The sequence below is a fragment of the Corvus kubaryi genome, unplaced genomic scaffold (genome assembly GCF_017639235.1).
Source record: "Corvus kubaryi isolate FWS band 111438036 unplaced genomic scaffold, C.kubaryi_AGA036_p1.0 37387, whole genome shotgun sequence".
Lineage (NCBI taxonomy): Eukaryota > Metazoa > Chordata > Aves > Passeriformes > Corvidae > Corvus > Corvus kubaryi.
The window spans coordinates 1,562,468-1,582,088 of record NW_024581129.1 but is presented as its reverse complement, the minus strand read 5'-3'; the positions used below and the strand labels follow the sequence as shown (position 1 = coordinate 1,582,088).

General features: G+C 41.8%; 1 protein-coding gene across 2 annotated transcripts in view; it reads left to right on the top strand.

The window, feature by feature from the left end:
- Window positions 1-19,621, top strand: part of PDILT (protein disulfide isomerase like, testis expressed) — a 23,876-nt gene extending 4,255 nt beyond the window's left edge. Inside the window, exons 2-11 of one of the 2 annotated variants that reach the window (XM_042037236.1) lie at window positions 3,629-3,835; window positions 6,684-6,817; window positions 8,562-8,699; window positions 9,416-9,526; window positions 10,217-10,342; window positions 11,295-11,492; window positions 12,791-12,911; window positions 15,044-15,225; window positions 17,592-17,681; window positions 19,429-19,621. In XM_042037236.1, coding sequence (XP_041893170.1) covers window positions 3,629-3,835; window positions 6,684-6,817; window positions 8,562-8,699; window positions 9,416-9,526; window positions 10,217-10,342; window positions 11,295-11,492; window positions 12,791-12,911; window positions 15,044-15,225; window positions 17,592-17,681; window positions 19,429-19,497 — 1,376 coding nt within the window. In that variant the 3' untranslated portion in view covers window positions 19,498-19,621. The remainder of the gene's footprint in view (window positions 1-3,628; window positions 3,836-6,683; window positions 6,818-8,561; window positions 8,700-9,415; window positions 9,527-10,216; window positions 10,343-11,294; window positions 11,493-12,790; window positions 12,912-15,043; window positions 15,226-17,591; window positions 17,682-19,428) is intronic. The other variant, XM_042037237.1, reaches the window with a different exon arrangement.

The window sequence follows — 19,621 nt, the reverse complement described above, 5'->3', positions numbered from 1 at the left end:
GACTCTTCTACAGAGAAGATTATATATCTGTAGTGCAACTGCAAAAGCTGCCTGCACAGAAGATGAGAAATGGGACTGCTGAAATGGTTTTGTGACCATGTCAGAGACTAACAGCCAGGAAATTGTACGTGGCAGGAGAACAGACACATTCACAATGACTGCAGCCATCCCTAAACCATCGATGTAGACAGCAGAGTGAGATTGGAGGCCACCAGCAATTAGCTAAAGGAAAAGTAACTTGTTGTGCTTCCATGTATACCCACTTCAAGAATACTTTAGGGTCATTAAACACATTAATGTGTCAGCAAAACATTTATCTGTCCACATTTCAATGTATTTTAGCTCAGTAAACTGCACCGTGAAAAAGAAACAGCAGCTTACTCAGGTTGTTGATGTACTGAAGAGATAAGAGTCAAAATACAGGATTTCTGGTTCTCTTCCCACTTTTAATTTCCCAACCCTTAATTTCTCCTTGTTTTTATTTACAACACAGCTAAAACTACAGATAATGGAAACATTCTCCCATGTTAATACGATGCTGTTCTTGAGCTGGCAGCCTTTGAAGGGCCTCTTGCTTCTGGCAGATGTGGCACAGCACACTGGTTTGCACAGGTGTCCCACCACCCACACATGCCTTCCCTGGTGACCTTGTCACCAGCTCTCTTGCCTCTTATCCCTGTCTGCTCTTGTACCCTGCTGATGCTCCTTGAGTCTGGAGCCTGTGATGCCACATTTGCCCCAGCAGCTGCTTCCTCATCCCACTGCCTGGAGTGATCGGTGTCAATAAAAATCTAAACCAGAGGAAACGAAACAAACCTCAAGAAAAGGCTCCAAATAAAAGGAGCGATGATTTCCTGCAACACTCAAACAACTTGAAAAATAAAGCACCTGGGAGGCAAACAGAGAATGAGTGGAATGAAAAGGAATTGATGGAGAGCTGAAGAGGAGTCTAATCACTCAGGAAAGCAGGGGAAAGGTGCATGATGGATGTTTCCACATGATTTCTGGGTAGTCAAGGAGACAGTTTTTATCTGTGTGATGAAGAAGCCTGTTCACTCACTGAACTTGTGTCTCACAGTTAGCAGGTGAATGGTACTTAAAGTTCTCCTGGTCTCTGACTGCAGATTACTTTTTACAGAATGGAGTCATGTAGTGGCATGGAGCCACTAACTGTGCCAACTCTCATTATCTAAGCATGCTACTTACATTCCTAGTTACCTGCAACTCTGACTACCCAGGTCATTCAGTGATAAGGGATGATTCTTAAAACATCTGTTTGGAATTGAAGTATTTCAGAGAAAAATGGATCCTACACCCTCTTCTACCCAGGCAATCTACCCAGATATCTTGTGTCTGAGATCAGTGTTTATTTTTTATTTGTGAAACTTCAGCTTCTGTTTCTGGGCTTCACCAACAGTTTCTTCTGCTCCTTCCCATTTCACTGTGCAAAAAGCATTTAAGCTTCCACTTTCCCAGCTGTGGTAAAACAGCTGTGCAACCTTAGGTTATTAGGAGAAAAATCATTATACTGAAATTGCCTCTGGTGTGAAACACTGACTTGGAATTAGCTGAAAGCTGCTGGATCCTGATTTGCTGTGGGGTTTCCTGCTCCTTACTCCAACTGCACTCTGTCCAGAGCCATACACCCTTCCTCTTGGCAAGCCCAGCCATTGTTCTGGGCTAGCCCTGCCACCTGCAGTCACTGTGTATCAGCACTCTCAAACTGCATCGCAAACACTCCATGTCTTATTGAATAGTCCACCTTTGCAATCAGTTTAAGCAAAAATAGTTCATAAAGGCTCAACACACAGTGTCTCTAGAAGCAGCATAGGGTAGACATGCAATTTTATAGGGTAGGCATGCAATTTCTTACATTGATGGCTCAGCATTGCTGGTTTGCTGCAGTTGCCTCTAGAGCATCTTGAGGTACAACTGGAGACATCTTCGTTTCTTTCTTTTTCTTTCTTTCTTTCTTTCTTTCTTTCTTTCTTTGGTGCTAGGAGATAACACATTACAATCCTGTTGAGGGAAAGGTTCATAAGAATATTGTTATACATTGGAAATAGGAAATTAAAGTTTGGGTAAAATTTCTTTGAAAAATCATAATAAATTTATTTGATGAAACACTGATTTTACAGGCAGTTAGAACACAATTCGGATTTGGACTGCTCTCTTAAGGCTCATTTACCTTATTTAGAAAAGCACCTTCTCTTCATCACATGGTATCTGGTTATCCCCTGAGCAGACACTGAGTTTTGTTGTACTAACAGGAACCCTTGGCAAATTAGCAGCTGGAGCAGCTGTTCCAGTGCAGGGGTTCTGTGAGCCTCTCCAAAATGGGTTTGTATGTCACTGAATGTGGAAGGGCCTATCACTTTAATATTCTGAGGAAATAGCATTATTTGATGCTAATCTTCACACTTGCTGTAACAGTAAGGTGGAAGAAAATGATTGATGGCTGGGAATCAGAGCAAGGATAACAGTGAATAATGCAAGGCATGTAACTCAGCACTGAGTTAGATTATGGAGTTATCTTTCATTTATTAGAACTCCTACAGAAATGTCCATTTATTTTTTTGGTTATAACCACATTGTGCAATCACCAGGTATGCTGTAGAGAAGGGCTTCTGTAATTTAGTGAAAGAACAAAAGACATTTGTTTGGTTAGAGTTGTGCTTTGGTGCATTTGTGCGTGTGCTTGTGCAATTATATATCTGAACACGTGTATACACAAAGCCACTCGTACACACACAAAAGAACAAACACCATTTTATGAAACCAAATTTAACTGCATGTTTTTCATCTGTTCCCATTTGCAAAATATATCGAAGAAACAAAAAATTTTATGTGCATAATCTAAAGAAAAAGGTTTTGTTCTTTATAATAAAAGAAATTTAACAAGACAGGGTATCTCAATTTCAACCAAAATTTGGGGGTTTTTTTCAACCCAAGTTGCAAAACTGTAAAGCTCCAGGCCTTTATCTCTTACCCGACTTTGAATGCAGAGCAGTTTGTGTGCCTAGGTTCCTTCTCTTGTCCTTTTTTTCATGTTAATACAACTTTACAGCTCCAGGGCCCAGCCTGGGGTGGCCGCTCTCCTTGCACCAAGCACACAGCTGCCGTTGGAGCTGGAGAAGGGCTGGCACCCAGCACAGCACACAGGAACACACTGCCAGCCTTTAAAACACCAGCTCTGCTCCTCTCTCTCCCTCCTCAGTATCTTTTCTGGAAAAGTACCTTCTGCATTACGAAAGTTTGCCTCAGTGAAGTGCTTACAAAAATGGGATCTTATCAAAGAGTCCTAATGTGAGCAATACTTAACTCTATCCTTCACCTCTCTAACTCATGCCCAGCATTGTCAGCCAAGCCACTTTTTAATTGCTCATTGTACTTTCCCAACAGAAGACTATTGTAATGTTGCTGGTTGTTCATCGTGACTGGTTCAAGATCATATGGAGTGGTGAAAAACCAGCATCAATATAAAGAAGTAAATATAATCTCTCATTTATTTCTGAGTCATAGAAGACCTTATTCAAACCCTCCAGCTACCACTTGACACAACAACCTCCACTGAAAGCTTCATGCTGTGGCTTATGTAACCCATTTGCTCTTGATTGGCCTTTTCCAGATGTTACTTTATCTCAATCATCTCAGAATTTGTCTGAAGAATTTGCTGAGGCTGCACGGCAGCTTAAAAAAGAAGCTCCAAGAATCCAGTTTGGCAAAATGGATGTGACACACCAACATGACTTGAGAAAAGAATTTAATATTCAAGCCTTTCCTACTGTGAAATTTTTTGTGAATGGCAGCAGGGAAGATCCCACAGACTGCAAAGGTAAACTGTCTCATGCACTGATAAGATAATGATAGTAATGACAGGATGTACCTATCTATTACACTGCTGAGAAGAAAAATACAGATGCTCAGATAAAAAATACACAAGGTGGAAAGCTGGTTTTGCCCACGGTTTTAAATATGCATTTGCCTCTGTACCAATACAGGAACTTGAATCTGAATTCATCTTCCAAGGGTGTAACTGAATATCTTCTCTATTAAGTTCACACAGCCAAATTAATTACTGGTGTTATTCCACCGAGTACAGAATTGCCCCAACAAGACAACTCACTCCCAATTACTACAGTAAACATTAATGAGTTATGCCAAACAAGAACTGGGTCCCAAAACTGCTCCATTACTCTTCTGGTCCACTGCAATTCCCACGGGCAGCATGCCTACAGAAGCAGGCTGGAGCAACACTACGTCTGACAATGAATTGGGAATTCACAGGGTCCTTAGCATACAGGTAGGCCTCCTAAGCTAAGGAAAATAATTTTGCTATTTAACCATCAGAGGGAGCTCATATGTGGCTTAGAATAAAACATGGAATAATTTGAAGTACTTTACAGAAAGATACTAAGCAAAGACAACAGCAGACTTTAGCAATCCCAGAAACCCAGGTCTTACGAGATGTTTTCGTTCACTTACAGTGTATACAAGAAAGGGTTTTTTTCATAAAATGAACTTTTACAGAGGTGATAAAAATTGCATGGCTTGCAATCTGTTAGCATACTCTGAGCACATACAGGTGAGTCACAAGTTTAATACAACAATAAAAAAAAGGAACCCAGAGTTTGCCTCCTGAGCCTGTACACAACCAAGTGCTAAGATATCTTTAACTGCTGAGCCCCCTGTGGCTCCTGCTGAAACCTGATCTTCAGTATTTTTAGCAACTTGCTCCTCCTCACTATTGAATTTCTTACCAAGTTCCCACCATCCAGACTTGTGCAAACAGCAGCCTCTGCACAAATGCCACTGACAGCGTGACATGCCGTACTGAACTTTTATTAGAGGTGCTGTCACGTGAAAGCAAAAGCCCTTACCTTCAGTCTCTGATTAAATCTACAGCACTGACAAGAAAACCTCTCTTAAACTGGTAAAGGTGGCAGATTTTCTGGTGTGAGCCAGTGAGTACAGAGTATTGCAACAACACACACATAGCTGCCCTCCAGCAGAGCTGCTGCTTCAGGCACGCTTTCCAGCAAGATGCAGGAATTAGGAAACTGGCTGCTGCTCTGTGCTTTGTAGCAGGCAGATAGCACCAGTGGTTTGGAATACATGTACCACCAATAATGGCTTAAATTACATTTTGTTCACTGGTAAATGCTTATGTGCAACACTGAGTAAAACCTCACGTAGCATGTTTGACTTTTAAACCACTGAGCATTGGCAACTGGAAATGTGCACTGGCCACCCAGTGGCTTCTCACACAGGACTTGGTACATGCAAAAGAAACTGCAGACCTTGCTTAAATCAATAAATTAATTCAACTCTTTAGGGAAGATGGAATTTTTGAATGGTTGCCCTGGCAATGGACATAACATGAAAGCCAAATCTAGGCTTTGTAAATCATCATTTACGACTGCATGGTCAGAATTTGGCCAGTACACAGGCTGATTAAAGGAACTCAATAGAAAGATTAATCAAATGGAAAGTAAGTTTAGGGGCTATAGCACTGACATGAGTGACAAGACCTCCATTCTGCATTTAGACAGCAGAAGTCAAGCACTATGTGGCCACTAGATACTGCTCTGTGCTTTGTTCTGCAGCCTCTACACTCCAGAGCAGATGTCTGCCTGCTTCACTTTAAAGAAATGGTATTTTAAACTATTTGCAGTGCTGTCTGCTGCAAAACTGATGGCAGTGAAATGGTCTGACTCAATTTTGATCTTGTCATTCTGCTAAAATGCACAGTGCCAGGACTTGCATCTCTGATAATCCACTTGTACTATACATTTTGACTCTAGCACTTAACTTCTTCTCTTTCATGTATGATTTTAATTAACCTTTACTCTGATCCAAGAAGGCTGTCTGTCATACAGAGATGAAAGGGCCAAGATTTTAATCGCCTAAACCTCAATTTGGTACCTCAAATTCCTCTGAAAACATCATAGTTTAAGAGCATAATTTTAAAAGAGACTCAATATTCTAAAACTCCTGAAAGCTTAGGAGAATTTACCAAATAAACACACTGACTATAATCTCAGTAAAACTGGTAGTAGTAATTTGGAAACCAAAAGATGGAACAATCCAGAACTAAATGACAACTTTTACACTTCAGCTTTGTTTCTTATGTCTAAACTGAAGTGATGCTATAGCCCCACAGAGGAATTTTAACGTCTCTGTGCCTATCAGATCCCTCCTGCAGCACCAAAGGAACAATTTTGACACCTAATATAATTGAACAAACAGTTCAATAAAATCTGCAACTGGTTTGAAGTCATTCTGGATTAAACCTCGGGTCGATAGCACTTTATGGCTCACTGTGATTTTGGGACACATGAAATCTTGCAGGACAGGTTTTCTGCCTGAATTTCCTCATCTCTATTCTCCAGGTGTGATTAATCATTTAACTGGACTCAAAACCATTTGCAGAGGTCTCAGAAAACACTGTACTGATCCACTGTTGGTCTTCTGGAGTCACAGTAGTTTAAATGGTGACTAGAACCTGAGGTTGAATTTGGATATCTCAAGCCCCCTCTGAACCAGCTTTGACCTCAGTCCTAAGAAGTCCAAGTCCATTTGTATTCAGCATCCCTCTGCACCTCCACTGCCTTTGTCCTGATTGCACAGAAATTTCTGTCATTCCTTTTGACTTTCATTTTAACTCTCTTTTCCTTCCACAGGAGTCAGAAAAGCCTCAACCTTTATTACATGGGTGAAAAGAAGAACAGGACCTAGCACTGTTTTAATCAACTCTACTGATCAGGCTGAAGCCATCATAAAAGCTGATGATTTGGCAGTGATTGGCTTCTTTAGGGTAATTATCTGGAAAGCTCAAAAGGCTGGTTTCTGTTCCAAATTTGGGATATACTTCTTGCTATCACCACCAAATCCCACCCATCCAAACTAGAACTCACCAGAAAAAAACAGACTCTCAGTTTTCTCTACTTTTAAAAAACCATTATCTGCCTCTATCTGTTTTTTCACACTTCCAGACAAGCGGCCCAGGCAGATACAAGAAAATCTTACACCACAGCACATTTCCTTAATCAGTATCTGGGCACAGAGACCCTGAGAACAGCTCCTGAGAGCACGATCCTTCAGCAGTGCTTGCACAGCCCTGGTTGGTCACAGCAGTGTCTCCTGCAGCCTCAGAGAAAGGGCTTCTGCTAAACCATCCCAAGTTTGGCCAGTGTGAAGAAGGCCAAAAAGTCATAAAATATTACCACTGTAAATGATCCAACACATGTAGTCCTTTCTCAAGCAAATTCTGCCACTTTTCAGAGCAGAATAAGGTTCTTAGGATTTGGGACGAATGCTAGTGAACAATAGTCAAGATATGCTGTCAGAGTCAGTAAAACAGGAACAGCTTTTTCCTGCTTTTCAATTGTGTCCTTGAAATCTTTCATATCTGGAAATTCAATCAAGGATTTTCTCTAACGAAACAGACTTTTATTCTGGTATCTCTCTGCCCAGTTAAAAGCACAATGTCTGGACTCACACCTGAACTGATAATATCCCAAATGTGCTGGCTGCAGTACATAGTCCAAGTTTTGTGGATGTGGAAAACAGGATTCATTACCAAAATGCCCCATGGTAACGGAGCCGGTGAGCACATACAACATTAACAGGACAAACTGTGAAAGTGCTCAGTGCCCAGAACCTTGCTTTGCAGCAATCTGCTTGCTGTTCAGGGAGGAAGGCAGTGTTCCAGTGCTGGGAGAAATTGAGAAGCTCTTTCTATGACAGAGATGCCAGAGAGTTCCCTGAACCACGCTGATAGCAGGTACTGCCTGCAGATGTGTTTCACTGGACACTGATTTCGCTCGGCGGCTGAAATGACAACAGATGAGCATGAGCTAGGGCATGTCAGAAATTTAATGGGTGGAAGCCAACAAAACAGTGTCCAAGCAAATAAAGAACCGTATTTGGCCTTCTATTACTCACAGATTGCTCACAAATATGAGTGCCAGGATGTGTTGGAAGGTCTCAGCATATAAATTACTATTCATCTAGCATGAAATAATTGTCTGATTAAATCAAATCTGGAAGTGTTGTTGCCCTTCATCCTGCTAATTTGCTCTTATTTTGAGGGTGGACAGCACAGTGACTATTTGGTAGATGCAGGAGTCAAGGTCCCTGCCTTGAGGAGCACTCAGTCCAAAGCCCCAAAGGTGTCAGTCAGCTCCTCTCCTGTGTAATCCCTCACCTCCTGCCGGCTGTGCAGGGCGAGCAGCTGGTGGCACGATCCCTCCTGTCTGCAGAAGGCTTTGCAGAGTGGCAGTGCCAGGGGAGGGCAGGGAGGACACAGGGGACCCCACACCATCCCTGCTGACCCAGGCCAGCCAACACAAGCTGGAAAGGGGAGCACAGCAGATGTGTCACAGCACTCCCAGGATCTCCCCTTAGAGGTAATCCTGGCAAGCAATACCCACTTTACAATTACACTCTGCTCTTTGCTTCACAAGCCTTTAGGGGCCTGTTTCACCTGGAGCTCTAACTCCTGCACATCTTAGCAGGGTGTAGGGCACAGTCTTAATAAATACTCTTTCTGGGACTAGGAACTTCACAATGACAGTGTGGAAGTTTTCTGTGAGACAGCAAGAGATGTGCCAGAGATGCCTTTTGGGATGACAGCCAGTGAGGACGTCTGCGCTAACTACGGCATCCAAAGGAACTCTCTTGTTGTGTTTAAGAAGGTAGGAGTACAAAAGTCTAGCAGGCAAGGTGCTGTGACAGCTGTGGGCTATAGAAATGCAGTTTGGGAAATTTTCAGGTTAAATGATTTCCTGGTGGTAATTCAAACAGCTTAACACACAAAAAATAATGCATTTACAGACAAGAGAGACAAGTAGGAGGCAAAACCAGCAACCTTTAGACAAGTGATATTTTCAGCCTGCCTGCCTACATCCAGGCTCCTAATTTATGCTTAAATATCTGGATATAATAGCTTTACTTTCCAACCTGCATTCTAATCAACCTTTGCTGCCACGTTCAGTAAGATTTGCAGACATTCACCTCTTTTCTTGTGTGTTGATTTTGACCAGGAATCTTCTTCTAGTCCACAACAGAAGAAGTGGCCAACAACAAACCTAAAACTACACAGGGTAGCAGCAGTATTTAGACTAGGAAGTAGTCAGACCAATGATTTCCTGAGCGAGCAACATCTCACAGATAGTGTGTATAGAGGTGGGAAAGATCTTTCAGTATGTTAAGATTACTGAACAAATTAAAACTGTCAGCTGTACCTTGAATTTTAGCTATAATCTTGTTCTGCAATCTAGCTGTGACATTCATTTTACAAGTTACAGAACTTCAGCTGCTGAGGATCATAAAACCCTCACTTTTAAAGCCTGTCATTTTGCTCCTATAGTTGATAAGGCCACCAACCTCACAAACTTCACTATTTGTCCAGGGAAAACCTGTGCATAATGAAGTGCTTGAAGATGGAAGACAGAACAAACTGAGTCTAACGAGGCTAATCAAAACCTTTACCTTGGATTTGGTCACTGAATATAATATTGAGGTATGTGCATTTCTCTGCATTAACAAAAACTACAGGAGAAAGACAGAAATCCATGCAGAAAAAGACCAAGGGAGCTATTCTGCACCTTAGGGACTGAGGCTTTGCTTGTTAGGCAAGGCCATCCTTAAACACATCTAGAAACACCAGCAGAACCCAACACGCAGCTCTTGGTCCAGCCCAGGCCAAATGATGCTTCCCTCTGGCAAGATGCTGTTTCCTGGAGGAGATGAGGAGTGGCTGGTGGAACAGTGAACTCTGAGCATGCAAACACCTCCCTCCTGTGGAGCCAACACCAAGGCCTAAGGCTGCTTCTGCAGCAAAAAAGTGGGGTGGGACCCAGCTGGGCCTCCCTGGGTAACACCAACTTTTACTTTCCGCACTAATTCTTCTGTGTGTGTTACACAGGATATCAGACTAGAAGATCACAGCCCCTTCTGACTGTAAAAACCTGTGAATAATCATGAGGTTTTTCCTGGAACTGAAAAAACCACTCAGCAGCTGCTGATTCTTCTTACTTTATCTACTTTAAAACAGTTAAACAAAATCCGATGGTTATGGAAATGATTGGGAACTGAGTCTTAAAAAGTAAAATCTGCAATAGCAGAACCTAGGGATACTGATATGCTGAGCCTCTGATTCACTGTTCTGCTTACAAAGAGTGGAACAGATGTTGAGTCTTTTGTTTCCCAGACATCTGTGAAGATTTTCGATGTCCCTGTTGAAAATCACATCCTGCTGTTCACCCCAACGAACTCAGAGACATTCAATGAGATTTATGAAAACTACAAGTTTGCTGCTGCAGAATTCAGAGGAAAGGTTTGTAACACTGAATCCAGATTTGCAAATAGGAATGCCAAAAGATCAGTGGAAAACCACCCAGCAACATGACTGGTAAAAGTACACTGCTGTCAGTCCCTCTTCTAAGTCCACCAAACAATTTAAAAACAGTTTCAGTAACTATTATTTGAATTTGTTAAGGACAAGCTGAAAGATAAACTACACTTGGAAACGATTCTTTAAAACACAAAGACCGCGAAGAGGAGCACTAATTCCAGCTGCTCCAAATAAACCTCTTTCTGGTTTTACAAATATGACTTTCTGGGAGCAACTTCCAACCAAAGGGAGTTTTAGCAAGGTTCTGGCAATTTCTGGCACTACCAGGAAATACCATGAGGATCTCAGAGTGTTGCCTGAACCAAGGGCTGGAGCCAGCTACAAAACCTGAGGAATGCTGCAAGTTATGTGCATAGCCTTGCCTGCAGCCACGTGTTTGCATGTATAGAGACAGTTACAGGCAGTCATACACACAAGTATTTCGGTTTCCCACGGTGCTGCTCCTGCTCCAGGTACATGAGACACTGAAGAATAGTAAGTCATCTTGTGGTAAAATATCACCTATTGGTAAATACATACGGATTGCAGGTGTTTCAGCTCTTCTGTTAAGATTTACGAAGAAGAGCAATAAGCACTTTGAGGGGTAAATTAGAAGTGTTACTAAAAGACGTGGCAGCAAACCACTCTGGAAGGACAGAGAGAAAATCTTCAGTACTTTTGGCTGCTTTAGCATTTGTTATTAACTAGGATCAAGGTGTAATAAAGTCCACAGAGCTGCTGGGTTTTGGTCTGAGACCAAAAATGATTCTACATAGTTCCTTGAATTAAGGGTTAGATCCTACCTCACTGCCAAGCTCTGTAGTCCATTTCTCCAAAATGGCAAAACCAAAGCTGGAAGGCTCAACCAGATGCATGATTCTCTCTTTATCATCAGATATTGTTTGTTTTGGTGGATACCAACGAAGCAAGGAACGGACGGATTTTTGAGTATTTTCGCGTCAGGGACATCGATGTTCCTGCTGTGAGAATCCTAAATCTGACCAGTGATGCCAAGTACAAAATGCCTGCAGATGAGGTGACTGTGGAGAGCCTAAAAGCATTTTGCCAGAGCTACCTAAGTGGAAAAGCAAAGGTATGTCCATTGCTAATGGGACACCTCTCTACTACACCAGCTGAAACATAACAAATTGACAAAGCACCCCCTTTTTGAATTAGAACAGCGTCCTGTTGGGATCATGGGTTTGTTATTCTACTGTCACCCTAATGCATCCATCCACGCCTGTTGACAGAGCATTCCTCTGTATTTAACAACTGAGGTGGACTACAAAGTTTCCCAGTCCTCCAGTGTAAATACTGGATTGATCATTTATGGCCCAGTATTTTAACTGATGCCAGGTGTTGTACTCCAGTGCTTTAAAAACTCCCTGTGCGTCAATCTTTCCAATACTATAATGGAGATATTTCCCTCCCTTTGCTGGGAGAGATGCAAACAACGATTGCAAGAGATTTTAAGGTTATAAAAAAATCCAGTAAATAGAAAATTGACAGTTTCAGAGGGGATTAAGATTTGGTATTTGTTTTATGTGAGTTTAGCAAAGTGGATTTCCCAGGGGGATCATTCCCAATGGTAAATACAGCATTTGTTGCCATAATGAAGCATCATCACACTCATGTGGAAAATACATTAAAACATTTTGCTTATTCAGTGCTCCTCTGGATGATTTACAGGGAGAAAAGATAAAGCAGTCAGTCTGAGAGCAGGCAGAATTTAAGAAACTTGAGCAGGTAGATCCTGTATTCAGGGCCGGAGGGGAGCAGAAGGATGGGAGCAGTGGGGATGTGGCCTCTTTCTTACCAAGATCTGCTTGAGTGGCACAGTCCCACCAAGGACAGCTGCCATGGGGCATGTGTGCCTTTCTGCTGCTGTGCCGTGGTGTTAGAGAAGAGAAATTCCCAGCTACTGCACTGTAAATTGTAGGAGTCATATGGGGACTGTGACTGGTGGTGGAGGCAGAGATTCAAGCAGCAATGCACACTTTCTGGTGTGTTTTATATCACTTCTGAGAGCCCACAATACATAAACTTTCCACTAGTCCAACTCCTGAACACTGGGCAACAAGAATTCAGGAGAGGAATACAAATGTGCTCCAAAGGATCATTTTCAGACAGTCTGCTACAGAGTCTGTATTCAACAGAGGGACAAGTAATTCTGAGCACCAGCTACCCAGGGCTGTGAGCTCCCAGCTCCTGCTGAAGGGAGAGAAGGTGGAACCATGTGATGGCTGACCAGGATGTAATGATATAAAAGAGTTATCAGACAGTAACAGAGCACATTAGGTAATGTCCCATCAGTCTCACATTAACTTGAGCCGGAGTACAGTTCCTCAATGCTCCCTGCACTTTCACAGCAATGTTTCTGTTTCTGCCCAGCAACATCTTTCTAGTGAAGAAATTCCAGAAGACTGGGACAAGATGCCTGTCAAAGTGCTTGTTGGGAAGAATTTCAACAGTATCATCTTCAATAAGACCATGACTGTGTTTGTTATGTTTTGTAAGTGTTGTGATTAAATTCGGGTTTTAAGCTGCTTTAAAAGCTTAAAAGCTGGTCAATTGGAAGGAAAAAAAGAAAGCTCATGCCTATATACCAAACTAATCTTTACACGTTACAGAATCTGAGCTCGATTAATTTTTATTGTTTGTGGAAAGAATTGAAGAAAAATTTGTGTCATATCTATGGAAACGCTGTGATACCTTTGCTGACTTAGTGTTGCACTGAGTAGCACTGGATCCCTTCAGTAAATATTTGCCAAGGCCATATCAAATCTCCCTGTTGAAAGACAGCACAACACTGGAACCTCATGGTGTACGATGGAAATGTGTTGTCTTCCAAGGGCAGAGGGAGAGTTCAGTGAGATTGTCTGGTAATAATACTCCAGGATTAAATCCCAGATAGGAATTGTGGTTTAGGAAATTGATTTAGGAAATCCTTTTTTCCTCCTCTGTCTGCAAGGGAAGTGGCTTCCTTACAGGACTCTTTCCAGGAAGAAACCTCTGCCCTATCCTTGTACCAGCCAGCAGGGATTCGGTTGAGCCTTAATTACTTCAGTAAAGCAAACATGCAGCATTAACAGAAATACAGACACCTAGCTCTACTGTCCTGAATTCCAGAAATTCATAAGGGTAGTACATTCCTGCCACCCTCCTTGCTGGCTGCAGCTGTGTCACTCACATGAGTAAGTTTTACATTTCAGTATCATGAACAAACTGAATGATCTAAGCAAGAATTGAACCAAGTCCTCTGGAAATGAGAGGCTGGAAAAGGGAATGTACTGTATTCAGTAAAGCACTCCTGAAATTTTAGTTCTGTATAAACCAAGTGTGAGCACTGCTCTCCTGCTGAAGGGCTGCAACTGTGTTGTGAGCTATTTAAGGGGATGCTGGGCTCTCAGCTGTTTGCCTTTCTGGTAACCTGCATCAGTGCAGTGCTCAGAGTCAAAACAGCACCATACTCAGACTCCTATTTCTAGAGCCAGCATAGCATGGTTTATGAACACAGTTAATTTTAGTGTGCAGGAAGTATTTTGTACACTTTGGACAACACAGGAATGATGGAGACTTACTGGGGTTGCACTGGTTTGTTGGAGTGAAAACTCCTCTGGACTCAGGCCCAGAGGGAAGCCAAAGCACAGGGACTGAATTAAAACCTCTGGACAAGCTGAGGTACGTGAAGTCACACCAAAGTGAAATAGAAATATAGATTTTTTAACTTTTAGTAGAAATATATGCTAAGTGCCTTAAACATTAAAAAGCTGCAGCAGAGACCTTAAACACAGTTCTTGCTGCAGCAGTGTTACCTTTTCACAGAAATCTTTACTTTAGACAAAATATAGATAGAATTACACTGTTCACATTTTTTAGATAGAGTGTTCACATAAACAATAACAACTGATAGAAACTGCATACACAAATCTGTGTAAAACCTGTGTAACACTGGTGTAAGGCTTACGACTGTTAGAATTAGACCAGGATAGGTTAAGGAAAGAAAAACTAGAATCGTGTGTTAATCTTATTGGTCAACTAACAAATATAATCTACACTTCTGTAAGAAAAAACATAGAGTGTATAGTGTATAGTATACAGTGTATAGTGTATAGAGCATATAGAGTATATGGAGCATATAGAGTATATGGAGCATATAGAATACACAGAAGAAGCGGATTTTGCCTGCTGTTTGCTGTTGCTGCTTGCCTTTATCATGTAACCCCCTTTGAACTCTGCCTTCAAGACAGCTGTGAGATATGAAATAAAGACCTCAGCAGAACAGCAGCCTCCTCTGCTCTCTTACCCTGGTCCGAGAAGGAAGGGTACCCTGTCAAAAGCTCAACACTGGTTATCTGGCACACCTCTCCAGCAAAGCTGTCCAAGTGCTGTGTGCTGGCTACAGTCACAGGAGGCTAAAGAGAGCTAAGGCAGCACTGCTATCAGAAAAGTGCTAGTGAATAACTAGTTATCACTACATGGAGATGTGAAATTCATGAGGGGCAAATGGTTTCTAGCAGAGAGTGACAACAAATGAAACCCCAAACCCTGTTAACCTAAAGGGCTAAATAGGTCCCTGCGATTGCACCACCACATGCTCTTCTGCTCTTCTCTGTCCCTCTAATTTTACTTTTAAATTTGCAGATGCCCCTTGGTCCCATGAGTGCAGAAAACTCCTGCTGATCTGGGAGAAGCTGGGAGAGCAATACCAAAGTTGCAAGGACGTAATGATTGCGAAGATCGATGTCACAGCAAACGACATCCTGGCCGTGGCGCTGGCTCGCTACCCGTTCTTCACTCTCTTTCCTGCTGGCTCGGATTACCAGGTGAGAAGCTGTTGGGGGACATTGTGGGGGCACAGCTGCCCACCAAGGCAGGGGGCTGTGCTTGCACACATGCACAGGTCTCACAGGGAGAAAGGGGTCCCTTAGCTAAGAAAGATTTGGTCCTTTTCTGCTCAGCACTGGCCTCTGAGTAGACATTGAACCTGAATTAGAGGAGAAGCCCTTCTATTGTCTCATCCTGTGGCAAGAGCTCAGGTAGCATTTACTGACTTGGGCTACAAGTCCCTAGGGCCTCACATTCTGCTGTTCAACAATCTCCAATCTGCCTGTTGGGTTCTAGCAACAGTCTCAGCTTGGAGTGAATTCACAGATACCTCCTAATGACTGCAGTGCTTTTTTACTTCAAAGAGATGTTCTGTCAAAGAACCACTTGTGCTAGTTGTTTCCAGAGCATGTATGACAATTGTCTCTAAAGTGTTAATACTGTTCTTGTTATTTTCCTCTATATTTTCACAAAACCCAAATCAAAACCTTTCTTCTGTACATTTAAGCCAGTAATTTTACTCCATTATGGTATCCCAGCCTCCACTGGGAATAAATATTTGTTGTCAAGACCAATGATTTTTGCAAGATGCTACCTAATGAATCAGCTATTTACACAATAATTGGAAAAGGCTGCTGAAAGTCAAAGCAAAGAAAAATATTAAATAGCGACATTCTCCATCTATGTACATTATCTAATTAAAAAGAAAATATCTCTGAAGTAAAAAAAAATTAAGATACCGCTATAATTAAGGCATTACTAAGCTTTTCATTTTTCTGCTTAGTACTAAACTTAAATTAAATTCTAAGGCATTTACCCATGTCCTCATTTAATCTTTGAGAGATTTTCCTCTTGGATGTGCATGCACAACTTCTGATGAATTGGACTGCAGTCCTGCACACTCACAGAGCGTTTAGTCTTCAAGCAGAAGAGCAGAAACCCATTAAATGCTCTTAATAAATGTCAGTTTGCAAAAAAACCAAATAAACAAACAAAAAAGCCCCAAACTAGTAAAAGATTTCCATTGACTATTAAGGGATTGTTTCATACTTAAAAACTCTCTGGGATTAAAGAGTGTTTGAAATCTCAAGTCCTTCTTTGCGCACCATGTTTTTGTGCTACTTCCCTGAAATGCAGAGATTTTGTCTTGTACTTGACTTGTCTGCTTCTATGGGTTAAGTGAGAAAAAGAACATCTACATACTCTTATGCACTGATTACTGTAGTGAGAAGTGTTGACACACATCCCCAGTAACCAGTGCAGGAATCAGCTTTACAGGTCTGGCTTTACAGGTCTTCAGGCTCTGAGAAGCTGCTGTCCCAGCCATCATCAGAGCCAATAAAAATCAAGACTCATCTGAGAATGTTAATTGCCACTGGAGAAATAAAATAATCTTTCTCAAGGAACTTAAACTTACAAACATAGAAACCATTAAAAAAGTAGTTTCAAAGCTGCCACATTTTCATTAAAATGGAATGGAAATACCAAACTTCTAATATACGAAAAGTGTACAATTTTAGTGAACTCACCAGTCTGGAGTTGTTTTGTTTACAGTCCTTTGAACTCAAATCAGGTGTAAGAGTAACCAGCATTATTGGTCTGAGTGGGAGTGAGCTTAACCCAAATGAGAATAGGCATCCACCTATTTCCAAACACACTCAGATAACAGCAGATAGTTCCCAATGTCATGTTCATGATCTCCTACAACTTCTTGCTAAAAAACTTGTGCAAAACCCTTTTATACTTCCAGAGAGCAAAGGATTTTTGGAGAGGAATCTTTAAAACACAATATGGCGCCTAGATCCACTCAGAAAATTTTAAAGTTCTAAACTGAAACTTCTTTCATTGAACTTCCTCAGAAGAAAATCCTCAGTAAATCCCCAACTTAAGGTGAAGTATAAGAAAATTAATGTCACTGCTCATATTCATCCTGTTCTTTCAAGCTGTGCAACAGCTGGACAATGTATTCAAAACTATTCCAGAATCTGAATTTCCATCGAAAGGTTTAGACAGCTTTGAATAGCACGGCTGGACACTTAAAAGACTCTGCTCTTCAGAATATCTTGCCAATGCTTATTGTTAAACACAAAAACCCCCACTGATGTCAGTAGTTGGCAGGATCCCAAGCTGGTACCATAAAATAACGGTTATAATTTTTATACAAATCCTTTCCTTCTTAGACATCTATTTCTTCTTTACACTCAAGTTTCAGGTGATGTTGGAACCTGCTGTGCCTCTGCCCTTGCTTTGTAAACTGCACACAAAAGTCTAGAGTTTGGTCAGTCTAAAGAATCCTCCACCCGATTTTGCCATTATTTCCAAAATGTTGTGTACCGTTACATACTTAACTTTAAATCTTTTTCAGGAAGTGGCCTATACTGGGGAATATACATTGGAAGCATTTTCTGAATTCTTAGAAGAAAAAGGCAAGACGAAAGCAGAACCAGGAGAGAACGTAGGTATTTTATCCAGACACTGCCAGATCTGCTGTGCAATCCAGGCATGTTCCCAGCTTGTGGAGACATTCCTGGACTGGCTGCAGCACAGCCACAGTCCTGGGCCCCTGCTCGTGGCAGTGCTGGGGTGGTCCTTACTGGTCTGTAGCTGCTTCCATCCCCACAGCAGCTGCAGTCGTGTACCACAGCCTGGCAGGCACGCACCCACTCACATCCTTGTTTTTGTCACACAAAGCCCTCTTCTCCCAGTGCTCGTGCTACAGCTGAGTCACTGCACCAACACTGGCAGAAAGCAGCGCTCGGCAGAAAGGAGCCGGCACCCTGACAGGTGTGAGCAACACTTGCTCACCATTTTAGCTGGAAAAAACAAAGCCCCAGCTAAGTGTCAGCTGTAGCTGGAGTGGTTCAAATGCCCATTGCCCACCTCGTTCTGCTGCATTCAGTGTGGCTTCTCTTTGCTGTAAAACAAGGACACAGCTGAGAGCAGATGATGTCCCTTCTCTGAGCTATCTGGTTGTGATTTTTGCCCAGTTCCTCCACCCTTTCTTCTCCACTGTAAATCAGACCAGAGAAGTGTTTGCTGTCCCACATCTGCCTGTTATTTAATCACAGACACTTCACTGCAAAAATACACATGGTAAGTGAACAATGGGATCTCTGCACAGAGAACTACGAGCAGCAGAAAAAATCCTGACACGTAAATGGAGACACTGTCCATCCAGGATAAGGATCCTGGGCTCTTCCTGCCCAGAAATGAAGTGGAACCACTAGGTAGCAGTAGTTATTAACACTCTTTTCAGCTAGCAGGAAAACTGCCTGTGGGTGGAGAAACAGTTTTGAGTTTTCAGACTTATTTCCACCAGAGGCTTTGATTTTTTCCTGAAGTCAGTGGTTAAATATGTTGTTACTGATGGAGAGAGATGACTAAACTTGTACTGGGACACAGAAGGCTGCAGAGCAGGATCAGACATCTGCCTTTCCCCAGTCTTTGCACAATTCTGCTTTCCAATACCCAAAGCCTACGCTTGATGGCTGCCTCTTGCATGTTCCTCAGTGCTGTGTTTCAAGCAGATCTGTTGAGTTCTACACACAGTCTTTTACATGCAAAATTTGAGCTGTGTATATTCTGTTGTCTCTTCTTCATGCTTTATTTCACATTAAAGAATAAGTAAAAAAGTCAGCTTAGACAATACCACTCAAAAACATGCTCTGTGTAGCAAAAGGGGTTAGTAATTAACATTTTCTCATCTGTTCACTTTTTCCACCCTTACCTGACACCCACCAAATTTTCCCAGAACATTGCAGTATTAGGACATTTGCAGTACAGTGCTTGATATGAACTCCCCTGCTGAAGTAATTCTTCATCCTCACCTCAGGGCATTCACAAACACACAAACAAGATAAATAGGGCAGTTTCTTTTGACATTGCCAAAGAAAGACAGCCTTGAGCCCACCAGCACACATGGTATTCTAAGTTCTTATTAAATCTTCACACAAAGCTTCATGTAAGCTCTGCCATAAAGGTGAAAAGGTTTGAAAAGCACACTTTAGCAACAGCTGCACTATTTCTGACCTCATTAACAAGACCTCAAGTTCCTTGGTTGAAAAGATGAGACTCTGCCTTTCAACTAATCTTAAAATGGTTTTGGTTTGGTTTTTTTTTTTTTTTTAAGAATTACTGGAGCAATTGTCTTTGTGAACATCTGTAACCAGCAATTTTCCTTTTGCATTTCCTTTTTTTGAAAGGATCCTTCAGGAGGAATCAAAGAGGATTTCAGTCAAAAGGAAGCTGTAATAACAGAGAAAGAACTTTAATAGTACAGAGACAGAGAAACATTCTGAGGATTGTGGGGAATCCTTCCTGGAAGGAGCTCACTGGAAGAATGAATCATCTCAAGTGAACACAGAGCTGAATAAAAAAATAAAAGTAAAGAATTCA